Genomic DNA, 15,779 nt, shown 5'->3' with positions numbered 1-15,779 from the left:
GCAGAACCCTCCTGCTTAGTTTGACACTCGTTCCATTTGCCAGACAGGCTGAAGGCTCTTGGACTCTCTCAATCTGTCGACTTGGGATACCAGGAACTATGGCTGTGGCCCTTGGCTGTGACAATCCCCACCAAAGGGTTCCTCAAACTCAGCACTAATAGGGAACACCACACCTCAAAGGATGGATGCAAATCTGCAGGAGAAATGTGTCTTCCCCCAAAAGACCTGCTGAGTCAGGCAGTTACCTTCGATGGCATCGGCGCTGACCACATGACTGGCAATGGGCACAGGGTCCACGTAGGCACCTCCCAGGGCTGGCCCGATGGCTGCCATACCGGCCTCTGCCCAAGGATGAAGGGGGATGATGAGTGGGTCAGATTCAGTGCAATGACTTCTCAGCAACAGACATGCTGTTAAAATAAGCCACGTGGGGCCTCCCTGGTGGTGCAGCGGGTTGAGCGCTGTGCTGTGAAGCTGTCCACAGCCTCTGCAGCGCAGGTTTGATTCCCAGCCAGCCAAGGAGCTACCCACATGGTGCTGTAGACCTCTCCTGCCTCGCCTGCTGCTCCCCTCAGCAGTGTCTTCGGTCCGTCTGCCTGTTCTGCTCCCCACTCTCTCTGGTGAATTCTCTCATCCTCCCGTGCCTCTGACCAGTTCTTGTATAAAACCCCAGTTCTTGTATAAATAAATAAATCTTAAAATAAAATAAAATAAGTCAGGTGAATCTGTTCTTTCCTCTTTTTGACCATGACCATGGCCATACCCCTTGCTTTTTTAACCTCTCCCGCTTCAAAATTTTTTCCCAAACCTGCTTTCAACTTTCTGGCAGGTTCTCTGGCTCACAGTTGCTGGTGTACCACCGAGGCACTGTGCCCACCCACCTCTGCTTTCCTCTACAGGCCACTGAGGAAATGCTGCCTGGACACTACTGGTTGGTTTATTTGGCTGCCTTTTGTCTTTCTCTTTCTCTTTTCAACATTCCTAGTCTTAGGAAAATGGCATCACGTTTTATAGTAGTGTATCTTTAAATTACAAAAATATGGACAGAAACACACACTTGCTGACCACCAGCTATAACACAAGAAGGGCATCAGAGGGACGTGGAGAAGGCACAAGGGTTCTGATCACAGGACCAGGTTTCAATACCATAGAATCTGCTAACGATCTGACCTGGCACATCTGGTGGATTTTTCCTCCTTGGAAACGGGTCCCACCTCCAGCTGGTCAAGCTCCCCAATCAAAATTAATCTATCAGGCCAGTATTACACCCCCTTACACTGTCTAGCAACAAGCTGTGTATACATTGTGGGCATTCATCTAGAGGACAAAAGGAGCACAAGGACCCTAAAGAGTGTTGTGTCTGAGCACCTACCACTAATGTCCCGCCTCATGCCCTGCACACCCTCTCCTTGGCCCTGGGGGCCCCCTAACATGCCTACCTTTTGTCCACTGGTAGGTGAAGGCGGGTTCCAGGGTCTGCACAGCTGTTTCCTTCACAATGACTCTAGTCACGTCTCTGGCCTGCTTCTTCCGAGATTTGGGCACGGGTGTGGGAAGGCCAGTCTCCAGACTGGAGGAGAATTCAGAGCAGGTATCCAGTGTCCTGTCCAAGGGAGACTCCTCAGAGTGCATTGTCAGCTCAGAAGCTGTGGGGCTTGGAGAATTTTCAAAATCTTCTGAGTAGCCAGAGCTCACCGTGCTGGCTGTGCATGCCTGAGACATTGGCATTAGGCTGGCAGAGGGTGCAGACTGCTCACTGAGGTGCTCTGACACCTCACTTCCAGTGGGGGGGCCCACTGCCCAGGGGCTTTCACTAAATGTCTCTTCCCTCTGACCTTCTTTCTAAAAGGAAGAATAGCAGAGGTCACTATTAAGTGTTTTCCAATGGTCAACGTGCTCAGAACATCAGTGCATTAGGATGAGGTGTGGGGGGGCACATCTGGGCCCAGCAAGTAGGCAGGTCAGGCGTGGGGCAGAGTTCATTTCTTATAACTTGAGGTAGTATCAATTTCTAACAGTCTGAGCTTCAGGTGTACAGCCTGATATTTTGGCCCTTGCAAGCGAGCAGTGCCCTTGCAGTGCTTCAGCAAGGAACCTGAGAGCACGCCCCCCTCAGCAGTGACGGAGCACCCATGGCAGCAAGCAGTACAGTCTGTGAAAGTGTCATTATTATGGCCCACTGCCCCTCAGTGTCTGTGGGACTCGATTCCACGAACCCTTAGGACACCAAAATCCAAGGATGCACAAGTCCTTTATATAAAATGGTGTAGTATTTGCATAGAACCTACATTAAACTTCCCACAGGCTATAAATCATTTCTTGATATTTAGTTTACTGAGAGTTGTTTTATTTTACCATCGATAGATATTGGACTTTTTGAATACTCATTGCCAATTTATTGATTTGATCATATAGTTTTTCTCCTGTTTCCTTTTCAAATGTCAAGCCAACCTTCAATTCCTATGAGAAAACCCACTTCATCAAAATGTGTTGTTACTTGTATATATTGCTGGATTTAATTTTTTAAGGATGTTTTATTTTAAATTCCTAAGATCTATCTGTCCACAGTTTTCTTCTCCTATAATGTCCTTATCTGCCAAACTAAACATTCTATAAAGAGTAAAAATAACCTTGAATGCTGATGGACCAATAGATAATATTTTTAGACAATCATATTTTTAGATAATCAAAAATGAAAGGAATCACCAACTGCATGCATACTCAGACTAGAGAAAACGAGCAGTGGTTTCTTCAGACAGCAGGAAGCGCGTGTCAAACATTAGGGCCGAAGGTACGAGGGAGTGATTTCTCTCTCAATATTTATAATACCTGGGCCTCCCCTGGTGGCATAGTGGTTGAGCGCTGGGCTGCGAAGCTGCCCGCAGCCTCTGCAGCACCGGTTCAATCCCCAGCCACTGGCAAGGGTCCCACATGGCACGCAGACCTCTCCTGCCGCGACCGCTGCTCCCCTCAGCAGTGTATTTCATCAGTCTGCCTGTTCTGTTCCCCGCTCTGGCTCTGGTGAATCCTCTCACCCTCCTGCGCTTCTAACTGTACCCAGTGCTTGTATAAATAAATCTTAAAAAAAATTTATAATACCTGACATAATATAAATGCTCTGTATTGTTGAGAGAATTACCACAAGAGAAGTCTGTACATGTTCAGTACAGATGTGACCACAGTAGGTCTAACTACACAGTACAATAGGTCCTGGGATAATTAAAATGTTGCTGAGAAAAAAGAAATCCCACCAACACTGAGTGATGTAATGACATTACTGGAGGACCTGATTTGCTACATAATATTTCACTTAAAGTTGCAGTTTCCAAGAACCCACTCTACGTATTTTCCATTTGAGGTGGCTGAATCTGAGGATTTGGAAACTGCCACCGGGCAGCCAAATGTCTTATTAACATGCATTTGCTACTGAATTGAGAATAACTATTAAGAATAACTGGGGCTCTGCTGTTATGGGTAGTTTAAATGGGATCTGCTCTAATTCTGCATTAAATGGTTTTATCCTCTTATCACCTAAATCAGGATCTCTCATGGGGCACTTGACATTTTGTGCAAGGTGGGGCGGGGCATGTGCAGTGCAGAACGCTGAGCAACCTCCCTGGTGGACACCCACTTAGATGCCAGTAGTAACCCCGACCTGAGTCACCATATAAAAATGTCTGTGGACATCACCAGTGTCCCCTGGGTGCACAACTGCCCTAGGGCCTCCCTAGTGGTGCAAGGGGTTGAGCAACGAACTGTAAGGTTATCTACAGACTCAGCAGCATGAGTTCGATCCCCGGCCAGCCATGGAGCTATCCACATGGCACAGCAGACCTCTCCTGTCTCGCCTGCTGCTCCCCTCAGCAGTGTATTTCAGTCAGTCTGCCTGTTCTGCTCCCCACTCTGTCTCTGGTGAATCCTCTCACCCCCCAAACCTCTGGCCTGTACCCCAGTTCTTGTATCATAAATAAATAAATCTTTAAAAAAAAAAATGAACCACTGACTTTAATGAAGCTTGACCATTGCCTTCCTATGTAATGGCCTACAAGGAAAAATCAGTTAGCTATGCTTACCTTCTGTTTCCAATCTGATTTCTCACTGACAGCTGGAGTCAGATCATCAAGGGATAAAATATTTATCCTAAAATCTGTAATTAAAGATGTAACATGACAATGTTTACTCATTTATTTACTATATAAATGTTGACTTTCATGTTGTAGTCGGCAGGGCTGAGTACTAGGGACAAGAGACAGGAAACCTAGAAGGCTGACTCCACCAGCCCAGGCCACACACTTTCTCTAAAGGGCTGGAGGGTGAATGTTTATGACTCTGCAAGCTACACTGTCTGTCACAACTACCCTGTTCTGTCCCTATGGCACGCAGACCGGAGGTAAATGAATGGGCGTGGCTGTGCTCTGATAAAACTTTGTTAATAAAAACATGCCATGCCTCCTGGCCACTGGTCTAGAGAGATGATCATGACTCAGTGAAGCTGCACGGTCACAAGTGTGCACAAGGGAGGAGGGGGGGTAGAGACACCTCAGCAGACTTAAGATTGGACTCTAAGTGTTCCTAAGTTCTCATTTAAACCATGTTAAAGGCACTGGATCCTAAGGTGAAGGACCATGTTGGCATGCCAGCGAGCCCATCGCCAGAGACTGCAGACAGCGTTCCACAGAAGGCACAGAGTGGCCATGCCAGGTCAGAGGGGTCATGTCTCCCAAAGGACACAGGTTGTGAGTTGTGCCTCTAGGTATGGCAGGACACTGTCAGCAAGGACTGATGGCATCAGGGTCTTCTGTACAGGATACATGGAGCTGGGGGTGTTAGGATGAGAGGAAGAGGGACCTGATCACCCGTCTGGGGAGGTCAGTGGAGTACAGCCCCAAAGGCCCACTGAAGGCCTGCAACAGGCCAGGACCCAGGTGGCATCCTACCTTATTGTTCCAGTCTGAGGGGTTCGTCCCTCCTCCAAGAACCTCTGACACTGAATGTAGGCACAGTTAGGTCCAAAGATAGGTTCCTAAACAAGCTTTTCAGTTGGCCCATGGCAAAGACCCTAAGGTAGATTTTGGATTTGAGCACTTTGGAACAATGTTGAGGAATAATGACATCACTTCCACATTGGCCAACCCTTTCAGGCATGCCTTTACTGGGAAGGACTGGCTGAGGTGCTTCACTCTCACTGACTTGAATCTGGCCCCGCCTTACAAATGGGAGAACTGCGGCACAGAGAACCCAAGACCTCAAGGCCAGTAAGAGGAGGATCAGGATGTCCATACCAGGTATACCAGACCCCAAACTCAGATTTTCACTCACCTCTCCTAGCTGCCTGCCTCCCTCAAAGCTGCATCTGGATAAGGGAGGGCAGGGAACAGGCACCAGGAGAGGATCCCCAGGCCAGTATTGAGGGCTCAGAGGTGGCTTAGCTAGGCAATATGGACAGATGGTGGAGGGCAGGGGCCCAGGCCTGTCCTATCAGCCTACAGCTACCTTCCTTCTTACCCAGGGAGGTGGCCTGGATCAGGCTAGCGAGAACACCCATGTATGCCTCTCTGGCCTAAGATGGCAGTCCGTGAAGGGACTCAGAGGATTTCCTCACATGTGTAGCCTAGACTCCAATCCACTGCATTCTCTGACCCTCACATGGGCACATGGAAGGGACACACCTCTGTTGGTGTTGCTTCTCCCCCTCTCTCACTGGGTGCCACCTTGGCATACTAAATATTTTAAGCTAAAGAAATCTGAAGCACACAGGAGTCTGACCTTCACCCCTGAGACAGATCTTAAGATGCCACACCAGGTATCCTGGGCGTGCAGATGGCGTCGCCTGGAACTTGAGCGGCCGCACGAGGGTACCCAAGACAATGGCCAAGAACAAACTAAGAGGACGTAAGTCCAGGAATGTATTTCACATAGCCAGCCAGAAAATCTTTAAGGCTAAAAAACAAAGCAAAACCAGTTATGACTAATCTGAAGAAGATAAACATTGTGAATGATGAAAAAGTTAATAGAGTGAATAAAGCTTTTGTAGATATACAAAAGGAACTTCTACATTTCTCAAAAGGCCTTTCTCTTGAACCTCTGCAGAAACAGCTGACTCCTCAGCAGTGTCATGAAAATGAACCAGTTAATGTTGATGAAGCTACAAGATTAATGGCTCAGTTGTAATACACTGATGATGCATCAAATTCCCAAGAAAAACCCAAACAAATAAATTAAATGTTTTATACAGAAAAAAAAAAAAAAAGATGCCACACCAGGCCTCCCTGTGCCTGGAGGAAGAGAGCCTCCTGAGCCAAGAGCAACATGGACAGGAATCTGGATGATGCAGGCCTAACTAAGTTTCCCTGCTTTACTGCCCTTAGTTCATTTTCCTTTGCCCTTTGACGTTGTCCCACACCTTTCCTATCTTCGAATACTCAGGTTTTCATTTCCTTATGAAGGTTTCCATGTCACTTAAAACTTTCACAGTCACGTGTCACTTAATGATGGGAATACAATCTGACACATGTGTTGTTAGGGGATTTTGTCATTTTATTAAAATGCATTAGCAGTGGATTTTGTATGATGAGAGGCCATGATGAGCAAAACAACCCGAGGCCAAATGGACTAAATGAAGCACAAGGAACAGATGCTGTCAACATGACATGTGAGAGTTGGCTGCTGGTGTGAAAGGCTGTGATGGTATGACAGCTGTATGTCATTTGGCAACAGGAATTTGGGGACCCCATCTTATATGTGCATGGTCCATCACCAACTAAAATGTTATGGATACATGACTGCATTAATGATTATTCACTCTCTGTGGGCTTTTCTCCTGTCAATGTTTGAGCCCTAGGAAAGCAGGTAAAACTGTTAGGGGGAAAGGATGTTCTGAGCAAACTCCATATAGGCTTTGTAGACCCCACCCCCACCCCATCAAGACACTGGGAGCTACAAATCCCATGATCCCCAAAGGGAAGCTTGCAAGGACCTGAGGGCAAAGTTAAGCAACTATGTTCTCTGTCGTTTTAACAGGCCATTTGGCCAGCAGTTGCTCTCTTGGCCACGCCTCGCACTAGGTTTTTCGCCAGCTCAGCGGGTCAGCGCTGACCTGATTCCAGGTCAGCGGAACAGTAGGACGCATTTACGAACTTTTCTCCCTCTTTTCTCCCTGAGTTATTCATTTCCCATTTCCCCTTCCCTTGTAAATAAGCCTTTTATTTACCTTTTGTGTGTGTCTGCAGTTTAGCATTAATAAGTCCCCTTTAAGCGTGCGGGTGAGGACCCACGGTCAGGCAACCCGTTTCATATTGGGGTTGCTCTGTAACAAAACTATTTTCCCGCGCACACACACATGGTCATGCGAGTCTGTAACTGTACTTGGACCAGCACAACTGGCATGTACTGGAACACATCATGCTCTCAGACAGAGTTTCTAAATGAGGGAAGCATCCCAGGTGGAAGAAATCAATACAGGTATCTCACCTTTGTTCTTCCTCCTCTTTCTTAAATACATGCAATGTTAAAATAAAAATATTGCTGACTAATGTTAAACTATTAATAGCAGCAATGTTTAATTGTGACTGGTTAGAGATTTGATTCCTTTTCTGAACTGAAACAGGAAAGGAGGCAAATTTCTCTTTACAAAAAGGCCAATTGAGCTGCCTGTCTGTGGTCTGTGGCTCTAAAGGATTTCTTCCTGGGATTACTGCTCCGTACTGGGTCAGAGTTACAGGATGAAGATTTTAAAGATTTAACTTGGCCCCTTCACCAGATTAGGGAGCTAGGGTGTGACTCAGCCCTCCATGAACTCCCTGTGGCCAGAGCCTGTGACCACCACATCAGGGCCCCCTAAAGAGCCTCCTGCTTCCTGCCCGAGGTGACCTTACACAGGGACATTGGTTACCGTTCAGGCTCTCATCAGTGGCTTTGGAGAGCAAGTCTTCCTGCAGCCCAGTCTCACTCCTCCCTGGTGAGGGTAAGTAGTCATCATGCCCCGTCTTGGAGTGCACTGACTTCGAAAAGGTACCAATGCCGGAGGCTGTGCCGCCAAAAGTGTGGGTCTGTGGGGAGTGAGTTCTTGAGCCAAGGCTTCGCAGGGTGCTGGCTGCTGCCTGGGATGTTGACACATGCGATGTCCTGACTGGTTTTGGGCTGGAAAGCTTCTCGCTCGGTAGGAAAAAGGCTCTTGGTTGAACTGGGATCTGATGCTACTTTGGCAGAAATAAAAGAAACAAAATTACCAAACAGCTGATAAATAAGTCCTTTATGGTGGACATCTGTGGCTAGCAGGAGCAAGAGCCTAACGCTTCCATGATCAAATCATTATCCCTCTCTCTGCTCTCCTCATTTCTTGAAGTCAAGGTACAACATTTGGACAAGATACTGTTGGGATTAGAAGCACTTCATAAATAATTAGAACTGTCACTTTTCTTTCAAGTGCACATTTATAATGAAACATTTTCTGTATCAGTGTGGATGAACATATGACAGCCTGGACCTCGACAGAATTAAAATCAACATGCAGATTTGTCCCTTAGAGCATAGTTTTCCCTTCCGTTCCTATCTACTAAGACAGCTATTAAAATACAAAAAAAAAAAAGTTTAAAAAACCCAAAATAAAAAGTGACGGCAAGGATGTAGAGAAATAGGAAGTGTTATACGCTGTTGGACAGCATATAAAATGCGGTAGCTGTTGTGGCTTTTTCTTTTCTTTTTTTTTTTTTTAGGCATTTTTTTTTTTATTTTATTTATTTGTTTGTTTGTTTGTTTTGTTTATACATGCACTGGGTACAGTCAGAAGCGCGGGAGGGTGAGAGAATTCACCAGAGCCAGAGCTGGGAGCAGAGCAGGCAGAAGGACCGAAGTACACTGCTGAGGGGAGCAGCGGGCGGCAGGAGAGGTCTGCGCGCCATGTGGGACCCTCCTCTGGTGGCCGGGGAGCAGCCGGGGATCGAACCGGCGCTGCAGAGGCTGCGGGCAGCTTCGCAACCCAGCGCTCAACCGCTGCGCCACCGGGGAGGCCCTGTTGTGGCTTTTTCTAATAACTTACACAGAGAATCCCCAGAGGACCAGTCATTCCCTCCAAGGGGTGGACCCAAAAATATTGAAAACAGGGATTCCAATGGTTATGTGTATTCAAACGTTCGCAGCCACACCATTCACAATCATTAGAAGGTGGAATAACCCAAATGTCCACCAATGGGTGACTAGATGAACAAACTATGGCCCATCCACACAGTGGGATAGCACTCAGTCACAAAAAGGATGAACCCCAAAAACATGATGCTGGGTGAGAGAAGCTAGACAGAAGGTACATGCTGTATCATCCCAACTCTATGAAATGTACAGAACAGGCAAACGCACAGACACAAAGCAGATTAGTGATTACCAGCAACCAGGGGAGGAAAAAACGGGGTGTGATTGTTTAATGGTAATGGGGTTTCTTTTTGGGGTGATGGAATGTTTGGGATTAGATGATGATGGTTGCACAATATAAAAAAAAGTTCTAAACACTACTGAATCATTCATTCTTTGGTAGTTAACTTTAGGTTACATGAATTTCACCTCAATAAAAAAAATAACTGATGTGTCCCAAATCTCATCCTGACAGAGCAGGCCCACAACAGTGCCTGTGACTGGCTGAAATCCAACCTTTCCTCATTAGACCCTTTTCTGATGGGTGCTCAAGTAGCCCATGGGTGACGGCTGCCTTCAAAAGCCTCTAGTACTATGACATCAAGGCACAAATACAAACTTGTTAAAAATAAATACAGGAAAAACCTTACCAAGAGTACTTTTATTTGTTCTTTTTCACTGACTGTGCTTCTGGTGCAACCCTGCTTCAGACATGTTTCTTTTTCTCTAGAAGACTCTATCAAACTTCCTAGCAGCTCTTTTACTTCCTCTTCATCACTGTCTGGGGAATCCAGCTTCCTAATAGGTTCTTTCTCTTTGGGTGTTTCAAAATTCCTCTTTTTCCCCAAAAGTGCTTCAGGAGATATATTTTCAATGGCTGGTTCTCTCTTCTTTAGAAACCTACTAACCCTCCCATTTGGAGGGTTGCTCTCAGTGACAGGTATTTCATGGGTTTGTTTCTGGGGGGTGTAGTCTGTATTCTGTGAAGAGAGTTCAGCTGTACTCCTGGGGGGAATTTTGTCTGCACTCTTTGGAAGACTGTCAGAGGTTTTGGGGTCAGATTCCATGTCAGACAAATCCCTCTGCAGCCTCCGGCTCATGATCTTGGTTTCTATCTGAGCCAGCCTGGAGAGCACGGAGTTGGCTCTGAGCTTTGAGGCAGTGGTTGGAGGTCTAGTAGAGGAGAACCTGGGCCCACTCCCCAGCACATTGTGTTCTTTCAGGAGTGGGGGTTTTTCGCCCACACTTTGGTTCCTCTTTAGAAATCTGCTATGCCCAGGTACTATTTTGGCAAGACTTCTACTGATTTTCAAGTTTCTGATTTCTTCCATCTTTGAATCTTCTAAGGAAATATCACTGAAATCACCAAAAAAATCATACCCAGGGTATCTGGTTTTTCTTGATGAAGTCATCCTAGGGAATAAAGAAAGCTTACAGTAAGAAAACCTAATGCATGTATTGTGCAGTCAAAAATCTCTCAATGCCTCCCATCACCTCAGGAAAGATCAAATGCCCCTCAGCCAGAGTCTGGCCAGAGCCTTCTCTTCAAGTCCAATGAGGAAAACGAAAATGACTGAATACCACTTAATGAACAGTTAAACACCAGGTCTTAAATGAGACATGTTACATATTAAACACAGGAGTCCATATTTCTCAGGTTCCAGAGGTGTGCCAGGTACTCTGCTCACAGCAGAATCTCATTTCATCTTTAAGAAGTCCTGTGGGGGCCTCCCTGGTGGCGCAGGTGGTTGAGTGTTGCACTGTGAAGCTGTCCGCAGCCTCTGCAGTGCGGGTTCGATTCTGGCTGGCTGGCGAGAATCCCACATGGCGCAGCAGACATCTCCTGTCTCATTCGCTGCGCCCCTCAGCAGTGTATGTCATCAGTCTGCCAGTTCTATTCCCCACTCTGTCTCTGGTAAACCTTCTGCTCATCTGGCCTGTACACTGGTTCTTGTATAAATAAATAAATCTTAAAAATTAAAAAAAAAGAAATCCTGGGGGGGGGGCCTCCCTGGTGGTGTAGGGGTTAAACTCTCAGTGCTATCAAGCTATCGCCAGCCACTGTGACATGAGTTTGATCTCTGGATGGCCAGGGAGCTGACCCCCATGGCGCAGCAGACCTCTCCTGTCTTGCCCACTGCTCCCCTCAGCAGTGTGTTTCAGTAGATTGGCTTGTTCTGCTACACACTCTATCTCTGGTGAATCCTCTCACCACCCCTACACCTCTGGCCTACACCTTGTTCTTGTATGCATAAATAAATAAAAATAAATCTTAAAAAAAAAAGTCTTGTGGACCGGTTACTATCATTTTGTCATTCACCTTCATTGAAAGTCACCTGACTGGTAAGCAGCAAAGTTAAATTCAAAGCTCAGATCTGATTACAAAGACCCTGCTCTCTCCTCTTGTGCTTTACTGCTTTATCAATTATCACACAACTATTCTGAATAAGTTCTGCTCCCCTGTTGCACCCCAGGTCAGGGCTCTGTCTTTATCCAAGTGTCCTCAGCTCTATCACAAACTTGCGGTGGAAGCAATTTATATATTTCCACCTGTATGAGTTGTACCGGTAATCTTATTTTACTTGGAAGTGTAAGAACCACTATCCTAGAAGGGGCAGGGGTGAGGGGCTATGAACAGACACAGCTTCCCACACCTGTCAAGATTCCTAATCCACTGTCTGCTGCCTATCATGTGTGCATGCAACGGTGCATATTACCAGAGTTTACACATTCCCTGAAAAAATCGGAGCAACCCACTGCAAGATTTACAAAACTTTCAAAAGATTTAAAAAACTTAAAAGGATGGAAAAATATGGCAAGTGTTTACTGCAGCCCTTTTAGTGAGGAACACCAAAATAGCAATGAAAATGTGGAATGCGGGCCTCCCCGTTGGCGCAGCGGATTGAGTGCAGCACTGTGAAGCTGTCCACAGCCTCTGCAGCGCCAGTTCGTTCCCTGCCGGCCAGCGAGATTCCACATGGTGCGGCAGACCTCTCCTGTCTCTCCCGCTGCTCCCCTCAGCAGTGTATTTCAGTCAGTCTGCCTGTTCTGTTCCACTCTGTCTCTGGTGAGTCCTCTCACCCTCCCGCGCATCTGCCCTGTACCCTGGTTCTTGTACGCATGAATAAATAAATCTTAAAAAAAAAAAAAAGAAAATGTGGAATGCATAGCCTGGCAATTTTATGTCTGGGGATTCGCTGACAATTATACTCTCAAACACACACAGAGATGTACCTTCAAGGAATGTACTCACCAAACACCTAAATCCACATGCAGAGACCTGGTGAAGTCCAGGACCCCCATGCAGACATGGAATATTATGCAGCCTCTTAAAAGGAAAAGGGGATATATTTGTGCATAAAGTCTCCAACATAATGGCATGTGAGGCAGAAAAGACAAGTATGGAGGCCTCACCTCCATTCTGTTTGAATAATTTGGACAGGCAAAGTGTTAATTTGATTTAAAAAAAAAATTCACTGTGAAATTTGAAAAGGCCTTTTTCCCATCCTTGCCTAATTGGGATTGCCAGATTAAACACAGACACCTAGTTATATGCATTTCAGAAAAATGGCAAACAATTTTTAATATAAGTAGGACACAAATATTATATACAAAAATATGTTCCATATTATACTGAGAATTATTTGTTTCTGCAAAATTCAAATTCAACTGGGTATCCTTTGAGATTTGCTAAATCTCACAATCTTTTGTCTCATACATTTTTCAAAGCTGAGCTCCTTAACCACCCTGTGTACTAAGAATGCCTAGCACGGGCCTGATCAATGTGGTCAGCGAATAGAAAACTACATACTACAAAAACACTGCAGAATTCCTTATTTGTATGCTGCTGAGCAAGTCATTTTACCATGTGCATCAACCTGCTCATCTGTAAAAAGGGACTAACAATTACTGCCCTGATAGAATTCCTGTGTTCAGAACAGGGCATGGAATAAACACTATTAAAGTTGAGATCATGATAATGGCAAGATTTGGACTGCCTATATAACACGTTAACTTTTAGCTTCAAGAATGTGATGAATGGGAAGTAGAGAGAGAGCTGGAATGACCTCAGCAGTTTTGTTAATATCTTTGTAGCAGCAGCTAGGAGATGACTCGGTCCAGGTCATTCTATAGATCAGAGTGGAGGCCTGACCACTAGACTAGGTTTTCTGGTATCTAATTCTTCTCAAAGTTTCCTGGGTTTCACATGGTGCAGCAGACCTCTCCTGTCTTGCCCACTGCTCCTGTCAGCAGTATATTTCAGTAGATCCACCTGTTCTGCTCCCCATTCTGTCTCTGATGAATCTTCTCACCCTCAACTGGCCTACACCCCAGTTCTTATATGCATAAAGAAATAAATCTTGGGCCTCCCTGGTGGCACAAGGGGTTAAGCACCACACTATGAAGCAATCCGCAGCCTCTGCAGCACGAGTTCGAACCCCAGCCTGCCAGGGAGCAACCCACATGGCGCAGCAGACCTCTCCTGTCTCGCCCGCTGCAGTGTATTTCAGTCTGCCTGTTCTGTTCCTCACTCTGTCTCTGGTGAATCCTCCCACCCCTTGCCTCTCTGGCCTGTGCCCCAGTTCTTGTATGCATAAATAAATAAATCTTTAAAAAAAAAAAGAAATCTTTAAAAAAAAAAAAAAGTCTCCTTGGGCCTCCCTGGTGGCGCAGGGGTTAAAGACAGCGCTATCAAGCTATTGCCTGCCACTGCAGTAGGAGCTGGATTCCCCTGCCCACCAGGGAGCAACCCACATGGAGCAGCACACCTCTCCTACCTTGCTTGCCCGCTGCTCCCCTCAGCAGTGGATCTGCCTGTTCTGTTCCCCACTCTCTCTGGTGAATCCTCTCACCTTCCGCACCTCTGGCTTACACTCCAGTTCTTGTATGCATAAATAAATAAATCTTTAAAAAAAAAAAAAAAAAAGTCTGGGCCTCCCTGGTGGCGCAAGGGGTTAAGACACAAACTATGAAGCTGTCCACAGCCACTGTAGCACGAGTTCAATCCCCGGGCTGGCCAGGGAGCAACCCACATGGAGCAGCAGACCTCTCCTGACTCTCCTGCTGCTCCCCTCAGCTGTGTACTTCAGTCAATCTTTCTGTTCCGTTCCCCACTCTGTCTCTGGTGAATCCTCTCACCCCCCACAGCTTATATCTGGCCTGTACCCCAGTTCTTGTAAGCATAAATAAATCTTTTTTTTAAAAGAGTCTCCTTGGGTTTAAAAATAAACCAATAGAAAATGATAAAGAGGGCACATTTTATGTAATGTACTATTTACTACAATTAAAATATATGTATTTTAAAAGCAATGAAATTAAAAAATAAACCAATGGCACATACATATCAATTCATTATGTTCTATACCTGAAACTAATATAATGTTATCTTTCAATTATACCTAAATTTAAAAATGAAAATAAAAATGGAATAAAATAAACCAATGGACAAAAGACCTAAACAGATATTTTACCCAAAAAAACATACAAATGGCTGATAAACACAGGAAAAGATGTTCCAACATGACTAGAGAAAAGCAAGTTAGGACCAGCATGAGATCCCACTTTACATACACTAGGATGGCTAGAACCAAAAATACAGATAATAACAAGTATTAGCAAGGATATGAAGAAACTGAAAGCCTCATATCCTGTTGGTGGGATTGTAAAATGGGGCGACAGGCAATACAGAAAGGAGTTTGGTAGTTTCTCAAAAGATTAAGCATAGTTGCCACATGATCCAGCAATTCCACTGCTGCATGGGCCAAGATAATTGAAATGTAGAGGCATACATTCACAATAGTTATTGTTTATAGCACATAAAATGGGGAAACAAGCCAAATGTACATTAACTAGTGAATGCAAAAGAACTAAGGTCCATCCACATGATGTCATACTATTCAGCAATAAGAAGGAACAGACAAATACATCTTACTTACACTGAGGGTAAGTAACCACATGCAAACACACACACACTATACTTCCATTTATTATTGTACAGAAAAGGCAAATTTAGACTCAGAAAGTACCGCGGTTGTGAGCTGAAGCTGGAGGTAGGTGCGGGATGGACTGCAAAGAGGCAGGAAGAATCTCTTTGGGAGTGATGGGAAAAGTGAAGTTGCATCGTGGTGAAGTTGCATCACTCGACAAATTCATGCAAAACAATGGAGCTGTACACTTCAAAAGGGTAGAATTGTATGGCTACGTAAATAAATCCTCAATAAAGTTGCTTAAAAATAAATAAACCAAACTCTGGACATGGTGGAGGGCTTCAGACCATCTAACTCTTCCAGAGCGACCCTAGTGAAGCAGGCTTGCGAGTGCGCCCCAGACAGGGTAATTAAGGCTAGAGGCGCGGGCAACCCTCCCAGCTCACCTCGAGAATGGGCCCAGTTTCCACGCAATTCCTTTCTTAAATCTGGTAGTTCGGCCCCGCAGCCTCCAGGTCAACCTCCTCCCAAGCTGTCCATCTACTGAAGCCACCAAAGCGCTCTGGCAGCACCCTTAGGCCCCAGAGGACCGTTGCCCCAGCAACAGTTCCAGAGCGGAAGAGACTACATCTCCCGGCGCGCACCGCACTACGAAGACCAATGGGGCTCCAGGTCACAATCGCCTGGCATCATGGGAGTGGTAGTTCCAGGGCTGTGTGCACAGCACCC

At 45.7% G+C, this 15,779-nt stretch overlaps 1 protein-coding gene and 1 pseudogene across 1 annotated transcript in view; one reads left to right on the top strand and one right to left on the bottom strand.

Annotated features, from left to right (window-relative positions):
* The window catches only part of CUNH19orf44 (chromosome unknown C19orf44 homolog), a 19,831-nt gene extending 4,052 nt beyond the window's left edge, over nt 1–15,779 (bottom strand). The window contains exons 1-6 of the mRNA XM_037506091.2: nt 15,497–15,779; nt 9,774–10,536; nt 7,892–8,195; nt 4,074–4,147; nt 1,440–1,842; nt 246–341 (exon numbers count right to left, since the gene is read on the bottom strand). Of these exons, the coding sequence (XP_037361988.1) occupies nt 246–341; nt 1,440–1,842; nt 4,074–4,147; nt 7,892–8,195; nt 9,774–10,535 (1,639 nt within the window). The 5' untranslated portion in view covers nt 10,536; nt 15,497–15,779. The remainder of the gene's footprint in view (nt 1–245; nt 342–1,439; nt 1,843–4,073; nt 4,148–7,891; nt 8,196–9,773; nt 10,537–15,496) is intronic.
* On the top strand, nt 5,787–6,649 carry LOC119241075 (ribosomal biogenesis factor-like; annotated as a pseudogene).

Source organism: Talpa occidentalis, unplaced genomic scaffold (assembly GCF_014898055.3).
Source record: "Talpa occidentalis isolate TD23 unplaced genomic scaffold, MPIMG_talOcc4v2.1 talOcc4.12, whole genome shotgun sequence".
Taxonomy (NCBI): domain Eukaryota; kingdom Metazoa; phylum Chordata; class Mammalia; order Eulipotyphla; family Talpidae; genus Talpa; species Talpa occidentalis.
Note: the sequence above shows the minus strand (reverse complement) of the source record. Positions and strands in the feature narration are given on the sequence as shown.